This window comes from Gopherus evgoodei, chromosome 15, assembly GCF_007399415.2.
Source record: "Gopherus evgoodei ecotype Sinaloan lineage chromosome 15, rGopEvg1_v1.p, whole genome shotgun sequence".
NCBI classification, from domain to species: domain Eukaryota; kingdom Metazoa; phylum Chordata; order Testudines; family Testudinidae; genus Gopherus; species Gopherus evgoodei.
The window spans coordinates 6,286,332-6,312,228 of NC_044336.1; the positions used below are offsets into that span (position 1 = coordinate 6,286,332).

A 25,897-nucleotide genomic window follows, 5' to 3' on the forward strand; every position below is an offset into this window, starting at 1 on the left:
GATGCCTCAGCACCTTCTGTTTTGTCAATCCACGCCCCTGCACTTCTCCGTCATTGCCCTTCAGGCTTGACCAATGGCCTCCCTGCTAGCTAGTCCTGAGTGTGGCATCTGCACAGCTCTGCCAGTGCACCTCAGTGACCCTCAGCACCCCTGCTACCCTAATCCAGGCCGCCACATAGCTCTGCTAATGCACCTCAAGCCTGACTCACAGCACCCCTGGCCACTGCATTAATGATCCATAATACAGCTCTGCCAAAGGGCTCGGTCTGCGCTCGAGCACCCTGGCTCATGCCCTGAGACTCGGGTCCAGACACCCAGCAGCTCCCATTGCTCTTAAAAATGCTTGGTCCCCAGGAAGAGGTTAAAGCAGATTAAAATAGGAAGCAGGGCTCATTGGTGCTGGTGGTGGCCATCCTCTGGGTGAAGGGGGTTGTGTTACCAGCTGATGATGGGCAGGAGCAAAAGCAGATAAGGGGGAGCTCAGTCCCTGCTTCCCCCACACACCCCTCCCAAGTCAGCCATGCAAAAGTGTAAATGTCCTGTGCAGGGCTTGGGGGAGGGGCATCCAGGGCCAGTGCAAGGATGTTTCACGCCCTAGGAGAAATTTCCACCTTGCATTTCCCGCCCCCCTGCACCCTCCTCCTGAGGCCCCCCCCGCAGAAGCTCCACTCTGAGGTGCCCCCCTTGCGGCAGCTCCCCATCCCCCCCCCCACCTTCTTCCCTGAGGCACCCCCCTGCCCCAGCTCACCCCTGCTCTGTGCACGAGCCAATCAGGTTAGGCGACGCAAGCCTGGGAGGAGGGAGAAGTGAAGCAGCCATGGCGTGCTCAGGGAGGAGGCAGGGCAGGGGGTGAGCTGGGGCAGGGCGTTCCTCTGCATGCTGCCCCTCCCTTTTCTTGCTGCAGGCAGCCCTCCCTGCACTCCCCTGCCCCAGCTCCCTCCGCCTAAATGCCTGCGGCGACTGGGGTGGTCGAAGATCTGGCCGCTGTGGTTGCCGCTGAAGAAAATGGCGCCCCCCCAAATCCCAGCGCCCTAGGTGACTGCCTAGGTCACCTAAATGGTTGCACTGGCCCTACGGGCATCCCCAGCAGCTCCACACCCTCATCTATAAACAGCACCATTTAGACATGCTGAGGACAGAGAATGCAAGATCAACAAATCAAAATGGAGGGTCCTGGGCTTCTTGCCCTGGAAGAAATGTAACCCTGGAGGCAATTTCCTGCACCTGAGACGATTTCAGGACTATTGCAAAAGAAAAAAAATATGCAAAGGAAAGTGAGCAAAGGGACTTGAGCTGACATTTAACTGCGACAGCTGGAGGCTTGCTCTGTACTACTGCGCTATCAGCAAATGTGCCCCCAGAGTCATGCAGGCCAGATGACACCAGAGCAGGTTTAAATAGCAGCACAGAACAGCAGGGTGTTCCTTTATGCTGGATCATGCTAGTTCAAATTACACTACACAGCCAACCCAGCAATATATTGCCCTCCTCTCCACACCCAAACATGGTACAACCACAGGAAGAAAACATGGATTATGAAACAGATCAAAATCCCCCCAGCCTCCACCCAATCCAGCCACCTCAGCTCTCCTTAGATGCCTGCTCAAAGAGCCAGACAGCACCGGGGACCCTGAGGGAGCCACACATTTGGGGCATTTCAGACCAGGTTTAGGCGGGAGCAGCAAGTTGAAAATCTCTTACAGAAACCTCCCTCTCTTGGCAACCAAGGGCCAACAGCTCAAGCAGCTCTACCGAGCCCAACTGCATTTAGGGCTTTACAGCTCCAGACCAACACCAAATTTCAAGAAGGTGTATGACAGGAGAGCAACCCGGGACCCATTGGCCACCGCACTCCAGGGATCAGAGAGCAGCTGGGAAGCAGCAATGGAACAGTCAGCTCAGGCTTGGATACTGTAGGTCATGGCCGGAGATGTTATCCTAGTTTGCTATGGGCAGGCCTGGGCCATAGCTCATTGAGCCCAGTGTCACGGCAGCTCGGCGACAGTGTTGTATACTCTAGGAAGAGTCAGGCTGCCATTGGAGCAGGCACTAATCTGTGTTAATGAACAAGCCACGAAGTAATTAATGCAGGCACTAGGCTGAGCCTGCTGAACTCATATCCTAGGTGAGCCTGTATTTTCTGGCTGCAGACACAGGCAAAGCACTGAATAAACCAGCTGGAGAGGAATTTTATCAAGACGGAAAAGCCAGTGAGGCACCTGCTGGCAAGGTGAAAAAGCAGGACTGAATCACTGACATGCAAGGGACTCAGAGCTGGTTCCAGAAGGGATGGAGGGGGGATTCCCATCTGAGCGGGGCATAGTTGGAATAAAAATGGCACCACGTGATGGAGCAGGAAGTGCATGGAGGCTAGTAGCGGTATGTGACCATGCAGGCTCCTCAGCTCAGTGTAATACACCCCAACAGCCAGTCCGTGACTGACACACTGACTGGCAAAACCAGACAGGTGCTTCAGTGCATTGCCGGGAAGGCTTTGCTGCAGAGCTGCAGGGCCAGCCTGTCAGTCAAAGCGCTCCTAGGCCACCGTGTGCATGGGAGAGGATGCTCCGAAACATCTGCCAGTGAAACCCTTTGCCAGTACGAACGGCAGAACACAGGCAGGGTAGAAATGCTCTGAGTGAAGCTCAAACCTCCACTAGCAGCGATGGACAGAGCAATGCAGCCCCGGCCCTGCAGGATACGGGGCCAGAAAAGGAGGAGGGCATCTGTCCTGCTGAGCTACTACAATAATGGCTCTGGCTGTGATGGCAGCACAACGGTGTGGGATAGGAAGGGTTAAAATGAGGCCTGGATTAACCCTGTGCAGCTCTAGCCTTTCTGACCCTCTCCGATGTTTCCAGGTAATCTAAGTTCTTTGTCCAAATCAGGGATCGGCAACCTTTGGCATGCGACTCGCCGGGGTAAGTCCCCTGGCGGGCCGGGCCAGCTTGTTTACCTGCCACGTCCTCAGGTTCAGCCAATCACTGCAGGAAGCAGAGTGGGCCGAGGGATGTGCTGGCCGCGGCTTCCCACAGCCCCCATTGGCCTGGGAGCTGTGATCGGCTGAACCTGCGGACACGGCAGGTAAATAAACCAACCTGACCCACTAGGGCGCTTACCCAGGCGAGCCGCAGGCCAAACATTGCCGATCCCTGGTCCAAAGGGTGAGTCAATGAAAAGAATCAACCCGGGTTCCTAGCCATAGGGCAGCCGGGGCAGGCACCTACCAGGAAGAAGAATCCCACGGCTAGACTGGCACAAATGGGTGCTACATCTGGGCCAAATTCTCTTCTCAGTCACCCCACTGATTCCCATAGGGCTGTGCCAGTGTAGCAGAGGGCAGCAGCTGAGCCACTGTACTGAGGTTGTCAGTAGGAGTTTCTCGCTGTGCCTTTCCCATCCCTCTCTCCACCCAGGCGCTTTCTATTTGTTTTTCACTCTGCTCTTCGCCCTGTTTTTCTCTCCTCCCTCTCTGTTCCATGACCTTTTCTCCTCCTTGGATCACAGACCCAGTAACACTGGGGTTGAGACAGAACCCACAGTGCTCCATTGAGTTTGAAACCAGTTTGCACCACCCCTGTTTGAACACAGCGGGGCTGTACTCAGGACGTAAGCTGTTGAGAATGTGAGTGGTGTGGCATAGTAGACAGAACAGCGCACTGGGAGTCCGGACACCTGGTTTCTATTCCCAGCTCTACTGCTGTGTCTCCTTGTCCAAGTCACTTCCTGCCTCAGTTTCCCCACCTCTAAAATGGGGCTAATGGTTCTGACCTCCTTTTAAAGCACTGAGATCTGCTGAGGAAAAGGTCTGTATAAAAGCTAGGTATTATTATATTATCATTCAAACCCATATGGACATCCCTCCTGGACTTGGATTCTGACCTTTCTCAGAGCATTACCCAAAACCAGGCCTATAGGTTTGGCATGGTGGGAACAATGTCCCAGATAGCAAGATCTGAGTCCATGACTTACCTTTGGGTCTGTGGTTTTAATAAACTCACCCCACAGCAGCAGCTCCTGCCCCGTGGGGCTGGGCCTGGCTCTCTGCTCAGAGTGTTGTGACCAGGCTTATGGGTTGCAGAACTGCTCAGGTTTGGCCCGGCTGCCTCGCCATTCTCATGATGGAGGCGTGGCTGGGTCAAACCTGAGCAATGCTGAGACCACGTGCACCAAGTCTCAATGCCCAGCGTGGGGAGCAGGGCCCAGCCCCATGGGACAGGAGCCACCACTGACTGAGGGATAAAGGTGGGGTGGGTTCGCTCTCCATCCTAAGGTGACCAGAAGTCCCATTTTTATAGGGAAAGTCCCATTTCTGGGGACTTTTTCTTATATAGGCGCCTATTACCTCCCAGCCCCGTCCCATTTTTTCACAGTTACTATCTGGTCACCCTGCTCCATTCCCAGCTCCATTCAGGACCCCTCCTCCTCATTTGTCATGGCAATTTTTATCAAACCAGTGACTTTTACAAATTTACCATGCCTGATTTGTGATTGCTGATCAAAGATGCCGTGACAAACGTACAGCCCTACCCATAACCACAAAGCCTGTGACAATAAAACAGAGCGCAGCTATATATAAAATCTGGGCGTTCCTAGAACATGTCCTTTGGAGGCAGCCCATAGAGCAAAAGAGCCGGGAAGGGGTATGAAGCTAGAGCATGCTCGACACCCAGCCGCAGCATCACAGCATTTCAGGTGGGTGGGGAGGGGCCCGAAGGTCACTGAATGTAAACTTTCCAAGGTCTTTTTTGATCCTGTTCAGTTAAGAAAAACAAACAAACCCATGTCAGTTGCACCTGATCTGCTGCTGTAAAAGCACCATCCATGCTGAGATCAGATAGAATTTGTTTTTTATGTCATGAAGGCGACTCTCACTTAAGTGGCATCAAGAAAACAAGCCAACGTCCAAGTTTGCACCTGCCCATTTGGAAATGTCCTTCCGTCTTTGAGCTGCTGTGGGAAGCATGAGCAATGAAGGGAGGTTGAAGCTGTCAGGAGCTGCAGACTCTGCCTGAAGGCCTGCTGGGAAAGGAGCAGAGAAAGCAAATGGATGTGACACAGGAATCAAACCACCGCCTGCACACCCGGCTCTAGATCTGTACTCATGCGCTTTCCCTGGCTCAGTGACTGGTCATCATTCACAGTGGCAATTCGTATTCATTCATAAGGACAGCGACTAGTCATTGGGCCAGGGAACGCATGTGAGAATGACAGGACAGCCTGGTGTCTAGGGATCAATGTGACATGGGAGTGGCTCAGGCTAGCTACCCGAGTCCAAGCCCACCCAACCCCCTGGGTCTGAGCTCGGGTGGCTAGCCCGAGGGCCCCGATTCTGATCAGAGCTTCTGGGCACTTCCTAAACACAAATAATCAAAGTTTGAAGGTATGGTGTTTGGACAGGGCTAGTCTCCTTGGCGTATCAATCTCTTGACAGTGTCTGTAGGAATTATGCATATACATACCCTGGGGTAGAGCAGTGTTACAGAGCATTGCCTTTATTCTGTCCTTAAGAAACTCTGTTTGTTTGCAAAATAAGGGCTCTACTATCTTATGGTTGTGCACTGTTGTTGCCAATGCTAGGTAACTCCTGCAGATCTTAATGGTTTATATGTAACCTGCTAATGGGAGGGTTGGGGCTAGAGTGGTTTTTGGGCTGGACAGAAAGATTTACTGGATAGAAAGTCTGGCTGATTTCTCAAGCTTTCAGCATGTAGGTGAAAAAGACAGAGGGCCAGATACATCTGTGCTGTAATGCCATCAACATCAGTTACACCACGCACAAGATGAGTTTAGATCCTTCCTTTCATAGGTGCTGGATCTAGCACTTCCTGGCTTGAAGTGGTTTCTATTATCTCCAGCGTTTACAGTTTGGTTCAGTGGGTCTCAGTGCCCCCACTATAGAAATTGTTCCAGCACCCAAGCTTTCTTTACACGCAAATAATTCTAGTGGCATCTAAGCGGTGGGAGGTGGGACTGTACTGAATAGGAATGGTCAGGCCAGCACTGGCCTTCCCTTGTTTAGCTGGTCAGGGACTTTTCCATCAGAAATGGATGAGTCATCAACACCACAACTTTTTGTGAGACGGTTTTGATGAAGTTTTTCAATTTGAAAATTTGGGGGAGGGGGATTTGGAAATTGTTGAAACGTTTCATTTCAAAACTGTAAAACTCTGGTTAGTGTTTAAAAATGCAAGTTAAAAAAATCTTTTCATTCTGAAATTTTAAGCTAATTATAGTTTTTAAAAGTTTTTTAAAAAATAGAAACATTTTGATCAATCCAAATGGGGCTTTTCCCCCCCCCCCCCACACACTTTTGGTTTGCAAAAAATTTAGAGATTTTGCTTTTTGGTTCCTGATTCAGGACAGGAATATTTGTTGATCTCTCAAAATAGTTCAACAGGTAGGAAACCCATTTCCTGCCCTATGGTGCTCCCCAGAGAATGACGGTAAGGGCGGGACCATGAGGAAATCTTGCTTGCCTCGTGGTTGACTTCTCTGAGAGCAGGGAAGTCTACATTACCCATGATCTTGTCCTGTGCAGAGGAGGACTGGGAGAGAGCCTACATAATGGAACAGGTGAAACCGCAGCATTCCTTGAGCAGGGTGAGGCCTGTCTTGGTCACGTACGGTGTGGAGGTTTGCTGCCCTCTGGACATCGTCTTCTTCTCTTTGACAGGGGCTGTTAAAAAGTTCTTGTTATCGTAATGGTCAACCACAAAAGAGCAGAAGGAGGGCTAGTGTCAGTGTCACCTCTTAGGGCTTCCCTCACCAGATGGGACCTGGGTCCCAAGAGGTCAGGTCTGGGATGTACCTCCCAAATGACCAGGGCTGAGACATATGTCCCTAGGAGTCATGAGACATGTCCCATGTGATCTCAGATGCGGCTGAGTGGGCCCAGACTGGACTTGCCTCCCAAACAGTTGTGGATGGAGCATGCCTTTATTATTGCCAAGGATGTGCACATCTCACTTGGTCAATGATCTACCTCCTTTGTGGCTAAGGAAGGGCCCAAGAAGGTTGAGATATGCTCCGAATGACCACGGATGGAACATGGGGGACGGGCTATGATAAGTGTTTTGAGTAGGGTGACCATGTTTAGATAACAAGGTGATGGGGGTCACATAAGTAGCTGGGTATAATAGCAAACACAGTAAATACCTGAACCACAGAGAGGGCAGCCACCCCAACCAGCCTCCAAAGCATCCTTGTGGAAAAGCCAGGCAAGAAGCAGAACCATGACATGTATATCAACCTGTCATCTTCCTGGGATATGACACTTAGCCATCAGAGATGGGCAATAGCCCTTCTGTTGAGTTGCCACTCCTCTCCCCCTCTTTCTTCTGGTGGCATATGGTCCCAGTGTGAAAATCGCTGGTCTGTTTATAGTAATTAATTCTTGGGACTAGCCAGCTTTGTAAACAGGAGAAAGTGCCAAAGAGACGTCTGTGCGATAAATAATATGAATCAGGCACCTACTTGCTTTCTGGAGGCAGCTTTTGGAAAGCTTTGTTTGCAGGAATTCCGCCATTTCCTTGTCTTCTTCTTTTTCTCTATGACAGGTGGAAATTGGTTCTTGCTTAGTAAATGGGCCGGTGAACCACTCAGATACACAGCAAAATAACCATGTAGCAGCGAGTCCCAGACCCTGGATCAACTGACATGAGCTTGAGCAGTTTGTGCTACTGGGCTGGAAGCACCAGTGTCACCGTTCCCTCTCGGGCTGGAGCCTGGCTCTGAGCCCCTCCCCTAGCTGGACTTCAGAGCCTGGGCTCCAGCCTGCGCGTGGACATCTACACTGCTGTTTCTAAGTGCAAGCCCAAGTCAATTGACCTGGGCTCTGAGATTCACTGCTGGGGGTATGTTTTTTGCCATGTCGACGTACCCACAGATGCTCATTTTGAGTAGGGTGACCATATTTCCCAAAGGGAAAATGGGACACCATGTGGGGCTAGCCCGCCCCCACCCCTGCCCCTGTGAGGGACTGGCCCGTGCCGCTTTCCAAGCCACTGCCTCCCCTCTCCGCACAGGGCTGGCTTGAGCCACTAGCCCGAGCGCTGCCTGCCCTGAGTCACTGCCCAAGCCTGCCTGCCTCCTTCCTGAGCCCTGCCTCCCCGCTCGCCATGTGCAGCTGGCATCACCGCTCGTCCACCCACACCTTCCTTCACACCCCACTTTTTTTGACAAAAGTGGGCATGTTGTCCCGTTTGCACTTGCCAACTGATCAAGTTGACAAGTGCAAATGGGACAAATGCCCATTTTTGCCAAAGAAGTCGGGACAGAACTGTCCCAGTCAAAACAGGATGTACAGTCTCCCCAGTTCTGAGACAGAGAGGCATTGTCTGATTGGAACACAGGACTGGGAGCCAGGAGATCTCGAGTTTTGATCCCATCTCACCATCTGATTTCCTTTGCAATCACAGGCAAGTCTTTTTACTTCTCTGTGGAGCAGGTGTATGAGAGCAGGGGACGGATTACAACTCCTATCTGTGACATTCAGTGGGGATTGGCACCTAAATCCCCTAGGTGCCTTTGAAAATCCCATGTTTTTGTGACAGCTGCCATCTTGGCCAGTGCACTGGGGCTCGAACTAGGGACTTCCAGAGCAAAAAGCATCAACTGCTACACAGCTTGAGCTAAAGCCTGTGTGGATCAGCTTAGAGGGGCACCAGTGACTCCAGTGATCAGTGGATTTACACTTTGAAGATGGAGACTGTCCTCCCAGTTCTAAGAGCTATTGTTTTCCCAATGTATCATAAACCCTCTTCTGTTGACCCAGCATGAACCTAAGTGGTAAGTCATCTAGCCTCTGTTCTCTCCAGGTGACCCCCTTTTCATGTGAGATACTAGTGTCAACACATTAGAATTAGCCATGTTACTTTCACATCTTCAGTTGGTTTCCTTTCTCACGCACAGTGTGTCCAACAGTGCAGGGTTCTCTGCCTGGCTGGCATTTCAGGGTGGGGCCTGGCCCAGCAGAACTGGAGCTTTAGGATTTGCCTGTTCATGTAGGGATGGGGGTTAGTGGCTGGATCTCTATTTAGCTGTGATAGATCGGCAATGCTCCTAGCAGTGCACAAAGGAGGGAATTGAATACTAAAGCTCAGAACTCTGCTCTGCACCTATGTGAGTGTGATGACATGGGCAGAAGTGATGACCTGCCAGGCCCAATTCACATTCAGACCTGAACATGCATCAAATTCTTTGTCTGCTAAACCTCAAAAGCAAGGTCCCTGTGTGGAGGGGGAGTCTTGTGCTTCCCTGGGTTGGCCTCTTGCAATCCTTCATTTCGGCCTAGTGCTTAGACACCTCCACATTCCCCAACCTCCAATGTTTCCTAGCTGAAGTCTCAGACATTCCCCCTCTGAAAACCAGCCTGCAGCGTGACTCCTCTGGACTCTTGGGGTGTCATTCTCCCTCACCCCACTTCTCAGCCATCCGCCCACTCCGACAATAATCCAACAGTGTCCCAGCCCTGGACCCCTTTCCACTTGGCAGGCAGCTCTTCAAAGCTGAGCCCAGTGTTCATATCTGTGTATAGTTCCAGTGGATAGAGCACTGCGTTGGGACTCAGGAGACCAGAGCTCTGTTCCTGGCTGACAGGTCACGTAAAGAAGTCACTTCACCTCTCCTTGCTTCTATTTCCCTTCCCACTCTTTGTTTCATCTAGCTAGATTGATGGCTCTTTGGGGTGGGGCCTGTCTCTCACCATGTTTGCATAGGTCCTAGCACCATGGGCCCCTGAGTTTGGTTAGGGCACCTCTGCTCTACTATTATACAAATACTAAACCAACCCTCGTGCATCCCACCTGCCGTAAAAGGAAACACCTTCCTCTCAGAGTCTACCCATCAGCTCACCTCTTGCTGCAGGTCACCAGTGAAATCTGATCAGATCACAGGCCCATGCTATGCGCTGTGATCTGGTCAGATTTCACAAGCTAGGGAGAGCTGGAGCTGGTGAGCTCTTGGCTGAGAGCACTCCACAGGTCTGCCAGATATGATGTCAGCACAGAACCGGGCATCCTGGCTTACCAGACCTATTGCATGGGAATGTGGATTTCCATTGGCCCTGAGCACTCTGGGACACAGCAGCTTAGAGCTCTTTAACTGCTAACTGAGAGGGAGGCTAGAAGGGTGTTTTGGGGGAAGGGACAGATGGGCTGCTCCTAAAATACAGCCAGTAAAAGGTTAATAGGGTACTGGCCAGCTCCACACAGACTGGGGGAAAATCAGCCCAGCAATCAGGTTCCTACTGGAAGAGATCAGCCTGGGTTTTAGTTAAGTGCTCAGTGCAAACCTCCCCTTTTCAAAGAATCCTGCCTGCAGTAACTGAAGCTGAAGAATGACAATGAGGGAAGGGGAACCAGCAAAACAAAATAACTCCCCTTCTCCTCACAAATATTTCTCCAGGCAAAAGCCCCAGCCCCTGTGATTGCACCAACTGAGACCATGTCAGATTACATTGTGATGGTTAGCCTGAAAAATGAATTTGATGCCGAGACAGTGCCCAGCACTATACATGTGGCAGACAGACAGACAGAGATACACTGCCTCGCAGAAGCATGGAGCGGGGAAAGCAGAAGGCACAGAGGTCATTTTGTGATCTAAATCCTCAGGGAGGGAGATGGGGGAGAGGGGGGTGTCAGCTGAACATTTCAGGATCTTTCAAAATGTTTGCTTCGCGGGGTGCGATGGGGCGTGGGGTCATTTCCTAACTGGTTCCCCTGTCCCTGACTATCACTCTGCAGATACTGCACCCCAGAGCAAAGGAGGCAGTCCCATCACCAGCAGCGTAACTCCTGCGGGAGCCACCTCCAGCGTTGTCTGTCCCCAAGAGTTACCTGCAGAGCTTTGCCGCTTTGCACACACACCTGAGCAACAACCCTCTCTTCATTTCTCACAGCCAGCCAGGGTAACTGAGGCCAGCAGAAACAAGTGACCACAGCCCCCCAAGCCCTGGAGAACAGATTCAGCAGGGGTGCAGGCACCAGCCTGAGGAGGCGTGCCCAGCAGATGGCAGAAATAAGGAGAAATCTCAATCTGCCCAACAGGTGGCAGAGCACGGCTCAGCAGAGTGCAAACAAGGGGCTGCAATGTGCTGTTGAGATGGCATGATGAACAGGAATGCCCCAGGTGACGGCAGAGCTAAAGTGACTGGTGTCTGCAAGCAGAGATGTGTTCCAAAAAATGTATTACATTCTGCTTGACCGAAGGATTGCAGGGGTGCTGTGCTTGCTGGGGAGAACACTGGGGAAAGCCAGATGCACATGCTGCTTCAGCTTTGAATAGGCCTGAACAGTTTCATTCTGCAGCGGCTGACTGGGCCTGACTAACCTTGCTTCCTGCCTGCTGCAGTATGACCCCTAGTGCAGACAGACCTGACTTAGAGTTACCCCACCTTTTGCACTTCAAGATGTCTTCTAGCACAGACTCGGCATGTCATCGAATCATAGAAGATTAGGGTTGGAAGAGACCTCAGGAGGTCATCTAGTCCAACCCCCTGCTCAACTCCCATAGCTAGCAGCTGGCCCTTTGCTTAAAGCCACATCCTTCTCAGCCTGTTTGCCAGAAGCTGGGAATGGGCGACAGGGGATGGAGCACTTGATGATGACCTGTTCTGTTCATTCCCGCTGAAGCACCTGACATTGGCCACTGTCGGAACACAGGATACTGGCCTAGATGGACCTTTGGTCTCACCCAATATGGCCGTTCTTATGTTCCTTCCATCACCACCAGTGCATGTTGCCTTTCCCCTGCTTCTGCCCTATTCTGCACCTCCAGGGCTGGCTTATGGCATAAGCACTGCAGACCATATACCTGTGGTCCCAGTTCCTAGTCATGTGATTACATCGGAATCTCAGCTTTCATTTTAATAAAGAGTCTGAAAAAAAGCTGAAAAATGTGACCCAAGTGTAATCGATGCTGTATTGTCTGCCTGAGTCTGCAGACAGCCTGAAACAATAGCTCTGAGAGGCATGAACTGCTCCATACCAGCTCAATGGGGTATTGACTCCAGGACCCACTGGCCTGGGGATCCCCTGCCAACACCTTGCCAATAGAAGACTCAGCACATGGCAAGAGGAGAAGAGTGTGGTGGGGCTGGCCCATCCAAACAGATATACCTGGCTGCTAGAGTGAGTCCTGGGGAGCCGGTTTACTGCCCCCCTGCTGCTCTGGGGAAAGATAAGGGTATGCCACTATCCCTACCTCTCTAGGAGTTGTCCCCTTGACAGCCATTCCATGTGGGGGGTGGAGCCACAGTCTGCGGAGGCAGGGCTGTGCACGTAGTCCCCTGGGGGGGGGGCAGGGCAGTGTTATGATGTGTATAGTGTCCCAGTCTGCCTTGATCCAACCCTGCACAGCTCCCTAGCCGCTGAACTGTTCTGTGCATTTCCTGCCCCCAGTGCAGATGCCGAGAGTCTGACATGCTGGATCTCTGCCAACTCCTGCAAGTTTCAGACACACACACTCGAGTTGGCTCATCCAGCTACCTCAGTCTTTCAAATTCCACATCGTCCACCAGGAAATCCCGGGTTTCAACCAGCTTGTGTATCTGCTGCACCAGCTCCTCTTCCCTCTGCTTCTCCTCATTGGACTTCTCTTTCTCTGTAACAAGGAAAACACATAGCAGATTGTTCTAATGCACTGAAATATAGAAACCTGCCATTCTACCTGTGCTGCAGGCAGGGATGGCTTCTTAGGGTACGTCCACCCTGCAATGAGAGGTGTGACTGCAACACATGATGTGGACACCCAAACCGGCTTTGCTCTAGCTAGCTTGACTAACAATAGCAGTGCAGCGTCTCTTGTACAGCCTGGGCTGCCTCCTATGCTGCACAGTTCCCATTGACTTTCAGTGAAAATCCATAGATTTAAAGATATTAAGGCCAGAATGATCCATTATAACGAGTCTGGTCTCCTGCTGCATAATACAGGACATCAAATCTCTCTCAGTGATCTCTAATTTTCAGTGGTGCTAAGGGATCTGGGTATGTCCATCTCCCAGGCAGTTTTCAAAGTCTTAGCTAAAATCCTCACTGAAATCCCAAAGGGTGGCCCGACCTTCAGCACCCTGGCTAACCGCCTGCGTCCCTTTCCACTGTGCACAAAATCTGGGCAACCTTCAAGTCCTATGTATATAAAACACAGGTAAATACACAGAAATGTGGAGATGATTTATGCAGCATTAAAGATAAATTACTGAAAGACTGGGATTGGCTGTATGCAGCTGTGTTTTTTAAGACCACCCCAGAGTTCAGGCAACCACTTCCAAACACAATCCAGTACCACAGGGCTTTCCATTGGCTTTCCATTGGCAGTCCTCCTCCAGCTAAGCAAATATGAAGTGCAATCTGCGATGTGCAGCAAACCTGTAGGCTGGATCCCAGTGGCGTCTAAACTGGGTATTCACTTGCAGTTTAAAGCCTTCTATATATCAACCTGAGACGCCGCTGCTAGGGCCTGAATGGGAGGAATTGTCCTCATTATTCTAAAGTGTTAGCAGCCTCCGTAGAGCACATAAGTTTCTCCTATATCTTGGGTGAAATTTACCCATCAGCACAGGCCTCTCTTACATCCTACTTCAGTTCAAAGGGTAAACCACAAACATGTGTGTCAGGAGGAAACATATGTTGGGTTTCCAGATGAACATGTCTCTACAGAGAAAGGGTTGTTCAGTATGTAGCCTGGGTATTGGGAGGCCTCCATTCAACTCTCCACTCTGCCACAGACTTCTTGTGTGAGCTTGAGCAAGTCACTTAGTCTCTGTGCCTTAGTTCCCCAGCTGTACAATGCAGTTAAAAGCACTGCCCTACTTCACAGGGACGTTGTGCGCATACATGATTTGAGTTTGTAAGATGCTCAGATAATCCAGTAATGGGGACCATATTAGTACCGTGGATAGAGGTCCAAACATACTAGCTAATCTGAGTTAATTGACAGTCAAATAACCTGAGTTAAAAGCGCTAGTGAGGCATATTCACTTTTAAAAATATGCGTCTTGTTTGTAGTTCGAACTTTGCTGGCTTCAGATTCCATCTTGACCTTGATATGCCTTTATATGTCAAAGATATCCTGGCCATGTGAGCTTTCTAGCCTAGAGAAGTTTGGCTAAGCCCTGGGCAAGCACCCATATGTTTGGGGTTCTTATCTGAACCAACCTCTGCTGGATCTGTCTTTTGAAGCTCTACTGGGAGTCTCACAAGTTCAGTGTTTCTCATGAGATTTGCAGCATGTCCTGAGTTGACTCGCTGGATCCAAATTTTGCAAATGGCTCCTGCCTTCATAATGGGCAAACTCGATATCCTCCAGCCCCAGTCTGAACATCCCTCAGTTACAGCATCAGGTTCAAAATCTGAATCGGGACCTACATTTTGTGGATTGAGCCCACTTCTAACCTGAATCAATCTGCATGTTCTTGGTTTCTAGCCAGACCTGGAGCAGCAGCGCCAGGGCAGTAGAAAGACTCTGGCTTCAAGTCATCCTTGATCTCAAGATGCCCTCCAGGCAGAGAACAGAGTCTTGTAAATGAGCTGAGATGCTGTTCTGGGAGACGAATGTACAGACCTTTCCTGCTTCAGGGATTCAGCCATCAAGCACTGCACTCTCTAATGCTCCACGGCAGCTCCTGGGTCCTCTCAGATCTGCAGAGTGAGACTTGTGCCTGGAACAAACTTAAGCCCAGACCCTACTGGTTGTGGCCCCAATACAGGGAAACACTTCAGCATGCATTAGGCCCATTCCCATCCAGGAAAGCATATGATGAAGTGGTTTCCTTAATTGGGACCTGAATTAGGAACTCCCAGCGGGAGCCATTTCCTTAATGACAGTGACGTGACCGGCTCTGCGATGACGTTATTCTCACTCGTTATTATTTAAGCACTCACAGCGCGCTGCTGCTGTTTGTAGCCTAGAAGACCTGGCTGCTGTCTGAAGAGGATTCAGTCTAAAGAGATGGGCAACATACTGGGAGATGCAGGGGAAGGTCTTGCCTTTGGGCCTAATTCCCATTTACTTCAATGGGCTTTGGAGATGCCCTTTAGAGAGTGGGATGTGGCTTTATCTTGCTTTGTTTCTCCCCCAATACTCTCTTTCCCTCTGGGGAAGGATGGTGCATCTACCAGAGGTCACAATTTTGAGGAAGGATTTGAAAGGGGGAAATTGGGCACCTGGGGGTTGAATAAGGAGTTCCAGATGGCAGGGCAGAAAGCTTGAAGACCAGAGTGAGAGAAGGGGTGTGAGAGAAGCGTGACTTAGCAGAGTGATGGGGACAGGGAGAAGACTGTTTTAAGGTGCTGCATGATATAGGGAGCAAAGGGCAGAATTTTCTTTCTGAGGAAGCTTTGATTTTCTCTTTTTCTGCTCTCCAAAAGGCACCTGAATGTTGGATATGTCCACACTGGGGCTCTTACCACACTGTCTGGACTGGATCTTCATGCATGTTAAGGCCCTGGTACTGCACTCTGCCAGTGTAAACAGGCCTTAGTGTAAATGAATATAAGACCCTCTTCTTCCAGCAAATGCACTTATGCCCGTTACCCAGTGAGATGCTTTCTGATATTGTCAAGCTATGAATATGGATCTGTTAGATGTAACCCTTATTTACAAGGAGACTAGGTAGCTTCCCAGTACATACCTGCCACAAGGTGGGGCTCTGGTATTTCCACCTCTCTGAGCTTGGGCTGGACCAGAGGTTTTAGGTGTTGAATTACCTATCTCATAGAACTGGAAGGGACCCTGAAAGGTCATTGAGTCCAGCCCACTGCCTTCACTAGCAAGACCAAATACTGATTTTGCCCCAGATCCCTAAGTGGCCCCCTCAAGGATTGAACTGATAACCCTGGGTTTAACAGGCCAATGTGCAAACCACTGAGCTATCCCTCCCCCCACGCATAGCCATCCCCAGGACAGAAGGGTGTATGAGGCTCCTCGCATGTACCAAGCTGCTCACTGTCTCTAGCTCCCTGTGATTTCTGGCAGGCTTCCTCCATCAGGGCCTGAAGCATTTTCTATGAACCAGCCTGCCATCTGCCCCATCCCCTAGCTGTCAAAAGGCTGGTGTTACATTTCTGCTGTGTTTTGTGGTAACACACAAAGAAGAGGAAAATTTCCCCAGCAACAACAACATCTGATGACTCTAGATGCTTGGCCCTGCCTTTAAAGGCCTCATTCCCCTCCCACTACCAATAGAAAACTTGCAAAGGGGCCCTCTACCAAGAGATTCCAAGAATTCTCCTCCTTCCGCTCCTGGGGCGCCATTTGGAGGGGCTGGTGTGAACCAGAAACCCTGTACAATGTGAGAGGATAGCTGAGCCTGCAACAGACTCGTGTCCTCCATGGATTGGGCACAGAAGAGGATCCTGTAACATGCACTCACCAGTGGCTTACAAAAAGATTTGGGTAACAATTTTTATTTCCTTATTTCTTTTCCTTTTCTTGTTTCTCAATATTTCCTTGTCTGGATCAGGACAAGCAGTGGGAGAGGCAAAGAGCCACAGAAAGAGATGATCTGGGGACAATTCCAGCCTAGCCAGGAAAAGAAAGTTCCAATAACATTGCAAGAAGGGCTGCTTTTGTGAAAGAGCCCAAGGCCAACTCTGCAGACTCGAGAGGTTCAGAGTTGGAACCAAATGTCTGGTTATTCATCTGACTTGATCGCCTGAACCTTTGGAGTCCTGTCTGTTACCTAGCAGGAGCACCTCCAGGAATAAAGGGCCTGATCAAAAGCACTCCTATCGACTTCAAGGGCTTTGGGTTCGAGCCGCAGAAGCTTTCCAAAGTATCTGGGCCTCACCTGGGAGTGCGATGAGTTTCTGGAGCTCCTTTTTCAGCCTACTGATTTCTTTGCAAAGCTGAATGTCATCCATCCTGCAGAGACACAAACAAAACCACTTAGAGATGGTCTACACTACACAGGTCAACGTAAGGCAGCTTATGTCAACCTAATTATGTCAGTGCAGAGACGCTGGAACACTTTTTCACTGAAACAGCACTGGGATATTTCGTGCTGTCCAGCCCGAGGGCCAAATGATCTAATTGATTACTTTTGTTTCAATGATTTTTCTCACACACAGATGCATAGATTAGGCAACCAGAAGGGACCATTGTGACCATCTAGTCTGACCTCCTGTATCACACAGGCCAGAGGACTTCCCTGAATTAATTCCAGTTTCATCTAGAGCAGCTATTTTAGAAAAAATCCCATCTTGTTTTTAAAATGTCCTGTGGTGGAGAACTCGTCACACCCCCTGGTGAGTTGTTCCAGTGGTTAGTTATGGTCACCGTTAAACACGTACTCATTATTTCTAGTCTAAATTTGTCTATCTTCAACTTCCAGACATGACTCTTGTTATACCTCCGTCTGCTAGACTGAGAAGAGCCCTTTATTATCACACATTTGTGCCCCATGTAGGTCCATAAGGACTGTGAGCAAGTCACTCCTTAACTTTCTCTTTATTTAGCTGAACAGACTGAGCTCATAGACTCATAGACTCTAGGACTGGAAGGGACCTCGAGAGGTCATCGAGTCCAGTCCCCTGCCCTCATGGCAGGACCAAATACTGTCTAGACCATCCCTGATAGACATTTATCTAACCTACTCTTAAATATCTCCAGCGATGGAGATTCCACAACTTCCCTAGGCAATCTATTCCAGTGTTTAACTACCCTGACAGTTAGGAACTTTTTCCTAATGTCCAACCTAAATCTCCCTTGCTGCAGTTTAAGTCCATTGCTTCTTGTTCTACCATTGGAGGCCAAGGTGAACAAGTTTTCTCCCTCCTCCTGATGACACCCTTTTAGATACCTGAAAACTGCTATCAGGTCCCCTCTCAGTCTTCTCTTTTCCAAACTAAACAAACCCAATTCCTTCAGCCTTCCTTCATAGGTCATGTTCTCAAGACCTTTAATCATTCTTGTTGCTCTTCTCTGGACCCTCTCCAATTTCTCCACATCTTTCTTGAAATGCGGTGCCCAGAACTGGACACAATACTCCAGTTGAGGCCTAACCAGCGCAGAGTAAAGCGGAAGAATGACTTCTCGTGTCTTGTTTACAACACACCTGTTAATGCATCCCAGAATCATGTTTGCTTTTTTTGCAACAGTATCACACTGTTCACTCATATTAAGCTTGTGGTCCACTATGACCCCTAGATCTCTTTCTGCCATACTCCTTCCTAGACAGTCTCTTCCCATTCTGTATGTGTGAAACTGATTGTTCCTTCCTAAGTGGAGCACTTTGCATTTATCTTTATTGAACTTCATCCTGTTTACCTCAGACCATTTCTCCAATTTGTCCAGATCATTTTGAATTTTGACCCTGTCCTCCAGAGCAGTTGCAATCCCTCCCAGTTTGGTATCGTCCGCAAACTTAATAAGCGTACTTTCTATGCCAACATCTAAATCGTTGATGAAGATATTGAACAGAACCGGTCCCAAAACAGACCCCTGCGGAACCCCACTTGTTATACCTTTCCAGCAGGATTGGGAGCCATTAACAACTACTCTCTGAGTACGGTTATCCAGCCAGTTATGCACCCACTTTATAGTAGCCCCATCTAAATTGTACTTTCCTAGCTTATCTATAAGAATATCATGCGAAACTGTATCAAATGCCTTACTAAAGTCTAGGTATATCACATCCACCGCTTCTCCCTTATCCACAAGGCTCGTTATCCTATCAAAGAACGCTATCAGATTAGTTTGACACGATTTGTTCTTTACAAATCCATGCTGGCTATTCCCTATTACCTTACCACCTTCCAAGTGTTTGCAGATGATTTCTTTGATTACCTGCTCCATTATCTTCCCTGGCACAGAAGTTAAACTAACTGGTCTGTAGTTTCCTGGGTTGTTTTTATTTCCCTTTTTATAGATGGGCACTATATTTGCCCCCTTCCAGTCTTCTGGAATCTCCCCCGTCTCCCATGATTTCCCAAAGATAATAGCTAGAGGCTCAGATACCTCCTCTATTAACTCCTTGAGTATTCTAGGATGCATTTCATCAGGCCCTGGTGACTTGCAGGCATCTAACTTTTCTAAGTGATTTTTTACTTGCTCTTTCCTTATTTTCTCTTCTAAACCTACCCTCTTCCCGTAAGCATTCACTATACTAGACATTCCTTCAGACTTCTCAGTGAAGACCGAAACAAAGAAGTCATTAAGCATCTCTGCCATTTCCAAGTCTCCCGTTACTGTTACCCCCTCCTCATTGAGCAGTGGGCCTACCCTGTCCTTAGTCTTCCTCTTGCTTCTAATGTATTGATAAAAAGTCTTCTTGTTTCCCTTTATTCCCATAGCTAGTTTGAGCTCATTTTGTGCCTTTGCTTTTCTAATCTTGCCTCTGCATTCCTGTGTTATTTGCCTATATTCATCCTTCGTGATCTGACCTAGTTTCCATTTTTTATATGCCGCCTTTTTATTTTGTAGGTCACGCAAGATCTCAAGGGTAAGCCAAGGTGGTCTTTTGCCACATTTTCTATCTTTCCTAACCATCGGAATAACTTGCTTTTGGGCCCTTAATAGCGTCCCTTTGAAAAACTGCCAACTTTCCTCAGTTGTTTTTCCCCTCAGTCTTAATTCCCATGGGACCTTGCCTATCAGCTCTCTGAGCTTACCAAAATCCGCCTTCCTGAAATCCATTGTCTCTATTCTGCTGTACTCCTTTATACCCTTCCTTAGAATTGCAAATTCTATGATTTCATGATCACTTTCACCCAAGCTTCCTTCTACTTTTAAATTCTCAACAAGTTCCTCCCTATTGGTTAAAATCAAGTCTAGAACAGCTTCCCCCCTAGTAGCTTTTTCAACTTTCTGAAATAAAAAGTTGTCTGCAATGCAGTCCAGGAACTTATTGGATAGTCTGTGCCCCGCGGTGTTATTTTCCCAACATATATCTGGATAGTTGAAGTCCCCCATCACCACCAAAGCTCCCTGAGTCTATCCTTATAAGACCTGCTTGTGTTCAATTCACCTCTTTAGAGTCTCCTGCAGAAAGGGCTCAGGCTCAGCATCTATCCACTGTGGAGGTGTCTTAACAGCCTTCAAGGCTATATTTGCTGTGACCTCTAGAATTGAAACTGCAGAACATAGGCACTAACTTTCCAATGTGCCGGGGGGTGCTTGACCCCTGGCTCTGCCTCAGGCCCTGCCCCCACTTCACTCCTTCTCCCAATACCCGCCCCCCACTCCACCTCTTTCCTCACCTCTTCCCACACCCTCCCCCCAGCACACCGCACCCTCAGTCCTCCCCGTCCCTCCCAAAGTCTCCTGCATGCCACAAAACAGCTGATTGCAGTGGGTCGGAGGAGCAAGGAAGGGAGGTGAGGTGCTGATCAGCAGGGCTGCCGGTGGGCAGCAAACACTGGGAGAAAGTGGGAAGCTGATGGGGGGCTGCTGGTGGGTGCTCAACACCCACCACTTTTTTCCCCTGGGTGCTTCAGCCCTGGAGCACCCACAGAGTCAGCGCCTATGCTGCAGAAGAATGGTCTTTAGCCAACTGAGTCACCCTCTGTGTGATGGGAAATGCACAGCCACCATGGGGAAGGCCCCCTGAGAGTGTTCTCTCCTAAAGCATCTTTTTTGTGCCCTCTATAGAGCTGTGCTTGTGTTATGTCTCCCACACATAAGAGAACCCCATATATTCCTGTCACTGTAACTCTTATTTCAAATTAAGGAAAACAACAAAGAAAGAACAAACAAGTTTGTTTTAAAATTGAAAGATGGAGACATCACAGCAACTCACTGTGTAACTTTCTGCACCTGACCTGAACCACAAATGCCAGCTGCCTCACAGCTGTCCCTGCAGCAGGTAGACGCCTCTCCTGTGCAAGGTGCAGTGCACAGAAGCCAGAAAGGTAACACATCTTTTCAGTTGCCTAGCTACACACAGTTCTCAGTTCTCAGGCTCTTCATTTAATAGCTGTAAAACAAACGAAACAAAGCCATAACCGCTAATGAAGAATCGATAACCAAGCATTGGCAGTGGAAGACTAGAAATAAAAAGTTTCAGCTGCTTCTTGAAGAACAGCAGTAGGTCAGATCCTAAGCCTCATGCTGGACTCAGGAAATGGAGATCCCAGCATCCAGCAGGAGCCAAATGATCTTGTGGAGAAGGGGGCTGGAGGTCGCAGGGGAAAGCCAGTGCTCCTGTAGCTCTGCACTGTAAATGCTGTGCGGGATAGAAGTGGGGCTGCTCCGTAATAATTTATAAATGTTCTATGTGCTGTATGACTGTCAGATTGTTGTATGGGATGGTACCTGGATGACTGTATTGGGTTAAATCAATAGGACTCTTGGGAAGCAAACAGGAAGGCAAAACAAAGACTTGGGATGAGCCATCCCCTCCCAGCAAAGACTGAGGGGGGTGATGCGAGATGATGGGGAAGCAATTGGCCTGGAGAAGGCTGGCTCGAGCTCCCATGGAACTCACCAAGCTGGCTTTGGGCAGCAGGGCCTCAGCCCAGGCAACTGACAGTGGAAGGACTTCGGGCTGGATAAGAAGAGACTCATGCTATAGGGTGGGGGGAGCTATTCAGGGCACCAGACTGACCCACACAGATGGGGTGTCTGAAGAAGTCAGGCCTTGCTAGGCTTCTGGCCAGAGGATGGGAAGCCATTAGGTAAGACAGACATGCACATAGATCTTTTGCTGTTTTAAAACCTGTCTTATGTTATGCTTTGTTCCTATTGTTAAGAGTAAACAATACGGTGGTGTAAGCAGGCTGACTGGTCACCAGATTCACCACTGGTCACAGGCTCCCTAAGAGAAGAACCACAGATGCAAAAGCCAGCTGGATTTGCTAAGAATGGCTGACCCACGGGGTCTCCTAGCACGGGGCCTAGTTTGAGACTGGGAGAATCGCATGGTTCCAGCCCAGGAGAGGTAAAGTCCCAATGCCTGATACCTGTGGGGGTGCACTCAGAGACCAGTGAGAGGACAGAGATGCAGCTAGACTTGTAACTGTGATACTGTGTGTTGTACTGATTTCAAGGGCCAAACGAGTTAAAGGTGTTTCTAAACTCTTTCACTGTCCAACAGAGGCTTTGGTGATACAGAGGCTTTGGTTTTTCTCAGTTCTTTGGCAAACACCCAAAAGTATTCATTGTGAAATTGAAAAATTATGGATCAACCGCAAAAAAGAACAAGAAATTAAAATGAGAATTTATATTAAAACGGATACTGAATGATTGTTTGTTTTGCACAATCAAAACCTGTCAAGTGTTTCTCCTCTTGGAGGCAAAATATCAGCGTCTTTTATTTTCAGAACAACCTTCATTTGTTGAAAAGGAATACTGGTTAATTTTAGATTCAGTCCTGATGGGTGAAAGGTATTTACTTCTCCTGTCTCTAACAGAGACACTCACACAGAAGGTGAAGGAGAGGTAGGATAGAAAATGTGGGGGAAATACAGCTTTTGTTGATGGCTTTGGACCACTGGATGGCAGGTCAGGCACGAATGGATGCTTTGGCTGGCAGATCAACCGCAGCACCTGTTGCTTGGTCCCTGGCTCCCCTTCAGGTCAGGGATGTCATCTCGTTGGGTATTTTTTCTCCTTAGCCAGAGCAGGATTATGGTCGTCTCATCTTGCTGTGCTGATGCAATGTGGCTGATTTCAGGATTGGATGGAAAGTCGAGAGAATGAGAGACAGGATAGGAGGAAGGAAGGAGCATGAAAAGCAGCCCAAAAGCAAGGAAACAGAACTGGCTCTTACATGACTCTGCAGTGCTGGCAATTAGGTATCCCCACTGATGGGCTGAGAACAGGATGTCATGATGATGTGTTGATTTTCAGAACTTGTGAACGAAAAACATCTCCTGTCAGAGGAAGAAAGCTTTTCAGTCCGCTCTTTTCCTTTTATCCTGGGCTCAGAGAAGATGAGCGGAGATGCCAGCTGGGACGGGAGATGGGAGATGAAAATGTGGGTTTTTTTCAGGCTTTTTTCAAGAAAACTAGAAAAGGGAAAAGTGGACAGCATAGCTCAGCCCCTCAGTATTTTGTCCATCATGCCAATTTTGGTCCATTAACTTCTGGTTCTGCATCTTCTGCTTTTACCAAGCGTGATTTCAACAGTTCTTGAATGATATCGGCAGGCCCTTTTCGTTTGCATTAATCCAGCTTCTCTGTCTGTCTCTTGCATTGTTCATAATATCCATTTATTAAAACCAGCCTGATCACATTTTCCATGGCTGATTTCCAAACAAGCAAAAAGTTTTAGACTATTGGGACATCTTATGAACTTGCACACATTTTTTACATTTAAGCTTACAATTGGGGTGAATTTTAAAGTCCAATAATCACAACAGTGCTCCTCCAGCGCTCCCAGCTTCTGCTTTCTCAAGACTACATCTCTTAATTGCCATATCCACAGCCCACAGAAATCAATGGGAGTCTTTTTGTTTATTTCAATTGGCCCTTGCATCAGGCCCTATCTGTCACAATGGTATTTCTAAGGCACCTTCCTTTCTTGGCATCTAAGCTCCATGGCATCTAAGTCCATGAGTTGGAGACTTTCACTGTACATTTATTTGTATGGATTTTTCAAATCTGCAACTATAGATCTATGCTAGAAAATGTGAATCCTTCTTGCAGTGCTTTCAAATGACAGGGCAGTGACTCTTCTGATCAGCATGTGACTCATGGTTTGGGGTCGGCACGCAGGCCTGGGAGTCGGGTGTCTTGATTTTGTTTCCTAGGTCTGAGACTGGCAGTTTGTTACCTTGGCCCAATCACTTAGCTTCTCTGTACCTCAGTTTCCACACCTGAGGCATCGAAACCGAGCAGCATCTAATTTCCTCCATGATTTGCATGTAAAGTGCTGTCCCAAACAGTACAATGTGTTTTTCATTGTTATAATAACAAATTAAGGAATAGCAAGTTACAGTTCATTTGGAGCCCAGCTCCCCTGGGAATTTCCTTGGCCAAGCAGCAGTGATGCTGGCTGCATATATATTTGGCTGGGTTTCCATGCTGATGGGAAGATGCGCTTCCAAAGACTTTTCCCTTTAATTAAGAACTAGTTGATGGACTTTGACAATTAGAGGATTAGTTCTAATTCTGCACTGAACTCTTGCTGAATGACAGTGGAATTCCCCAGGGTTGGTTAGTTCCATATTCACAGACCATCAGGCCTGATTTCCCATCAGAGCAGCTGGCAGGTTTTTTCTTGCATAGCTCCATCTACCATATGATCAGTTCTTTCTCTGAGGCCAGACTGGGTGCAGTATCAGAGGCAGTGATTGCAGAGGAATGGGAGAGCTGTGGAACAGGGAGGGGTGGCATTCTGGTGTGACAAGGTCACAACACACATGCACACCAGAGACTGGATTGCGCGTCTTGTTCCTGGGGTGCCTCAAGGAGCAGGTCCCTTCCCCGCCCCAGGCCACTGCATAGCTTGGTTCTTGTGCTCTTGATGCATGTGGCCCCAAGCAGTCCTATGCTGATGAAGGGACTGGAAAGCCCACTACAGGCAGGGAGGGGTTGCTCAGACTTTGAGCAGAGAACAACTCCGTCGGCAGAAGGAATGCAGTCCTGTGTGCTGGGTGACCCCAGGACCAGATATGGTTCTACTCTAACAGAAGCCGTCACTGTATATCCCCCCAGGGCTCCCACTCTCACCAGCCAGGCAGTTGCTCATAGCCACAATCTATCACTATGGCCAGATGGCCAATTTGGTTAGCAGAAGAGGTGACTCAGACACAGGGCCGGCTCTAGTCACCAGCGCTCCAAGCATGTGCTTGGGGTGGCACTTTCCAAGGGGCGGCGCTCCGGCTCTTTTTTTTTTTTTTTTTTTGCTTGGGGTGCAAAAAGCTGGGAACTGGCCCTGAACAGAGGTGAGCTGCAGCAATGGGGGGCGCAGGGAGGGCCGCAGGAAATAACCCTGGAGGAGGGCAGGGGAACTGCTCCCCCCAGCTCAAATCCACTCCACTGCCGCATGCTCCCGCCGAGTGCCCTGCTGCTCCGCTTCTCCACCCTGCCTGGGTGGGAGGGGTAGGAGGGGACATGTGGCATGCCCGGGGGCGGGGCCGGGGATTTGGGGAAGGGGCTGGAATGGGGCTGGGAAGAGACAGAGCTGGGGCAAGGCTGGGGGGGAGCAGGAAAATTTTTTTGTTTGGGGTGGCAAAAAGCTTGGAGCCGGCCCTGCTCAGACATTCACCTACGAGGTGAATGGAGCTGAGCTGCCTCCGCACTGGGGTTGGGGGTTTTCGCGTGTTTGGAATATTTTAAAAAATTATATCCATGTCCCTGCACTACGTCCTCATTTCATGCAGGACAAGAAACGAACATATGCGGGTGTAATGGTGATGCTTCTCTTCGGGTACCCAGAACTGTGAGCCACTGTCTTACCCCTCTCAGCCTCTGCAAGGAAGACCTTTGCTTAGTTATTAAGTACATAGTACACACACCAGCCTGTTAGGTTAGCTGAGAACTCACTCTCCAGTTTATACCTTTTGTAATAAAACAAGAATTGGTCTATTCGGAAAGAAGAGAGAGGTAAAGGATAATAGATACGGGTGAAAGAGAGAGATATGCTTACAAGTAAAACAAAACCAAACAAAACACATTTTCTAGTGACTAAAACAATTTCAGCAAGTTACAGTCTCTGTCTAAGCAGGTTTCTCATTTATAGTCAGTTTACAGCTACTTTTGCCTCCCAGGCCAAGAGGATCCACTTTTCATGAACTCAAAGGGGGCTGCTCCCTTTTGTACCATAGGTGATGGATGACTCAGATGTCTCTTTGCCCCCCTTAATATTGCTCCAAAGTTCACTGTTTCTGTTTCAAGAGCCAGGAAGGCTTCCTGGGGGTGCAGACTCCATCCCCTGTTGAGGCTGTTATGCATTCATCTCCCCCATTTTCTAGCTTGATGGCTGTGTTTACCTCATATGTCCTCTGAGATCAAG

At 49.0% G+C, this 25,897-nt stretch overlaps 1 protein-coding gene across 2 annotated transcripts in view; it reads right to left on the reverse strand.

The window, feature by feature from the left end:
- Positions 1-4,206: 4,206 nt before the first annotated feature.
- Positions 4,207-25,897, reverse strand: part of LOC115635582 (uncharacterized protein C16orf45 homolog) — a 54,326-nt gene continuing 32,635 nt past the window's right edge. Inside the window, exons 3-7 of one of the 2 annotated variants that reach the window (XM_030534570.1) lie at positions 16,790-16,863; positions 12,489-12,603; positions 7,477-7,550; positions 6,521-6,679; positions 4,207-5,019 (exon numbers count right to left, since the gene is read on the reverse strand). In XM_030534570.1, coding sequence (XP_030390430.1) covers positions 6,561-6,679; positions 7,477-7,550; positions 12,489-12,603; positions 16,790-16,863 — 382 coding nt within the window. In that variant the 3' untranslated portion in view covers positions 4,207-5,019; positions 6,521-6,560. Of the gene's footprint in view, positions 5,023-6,520; positions 6,680-7,476; positions 7,551-12,488; positions 12,604-16,789; positions 16,864-25,897 lie in introns of both variants that reach the window. The other variant, XM_030534571.1, reaches the window with a different exon arrangement.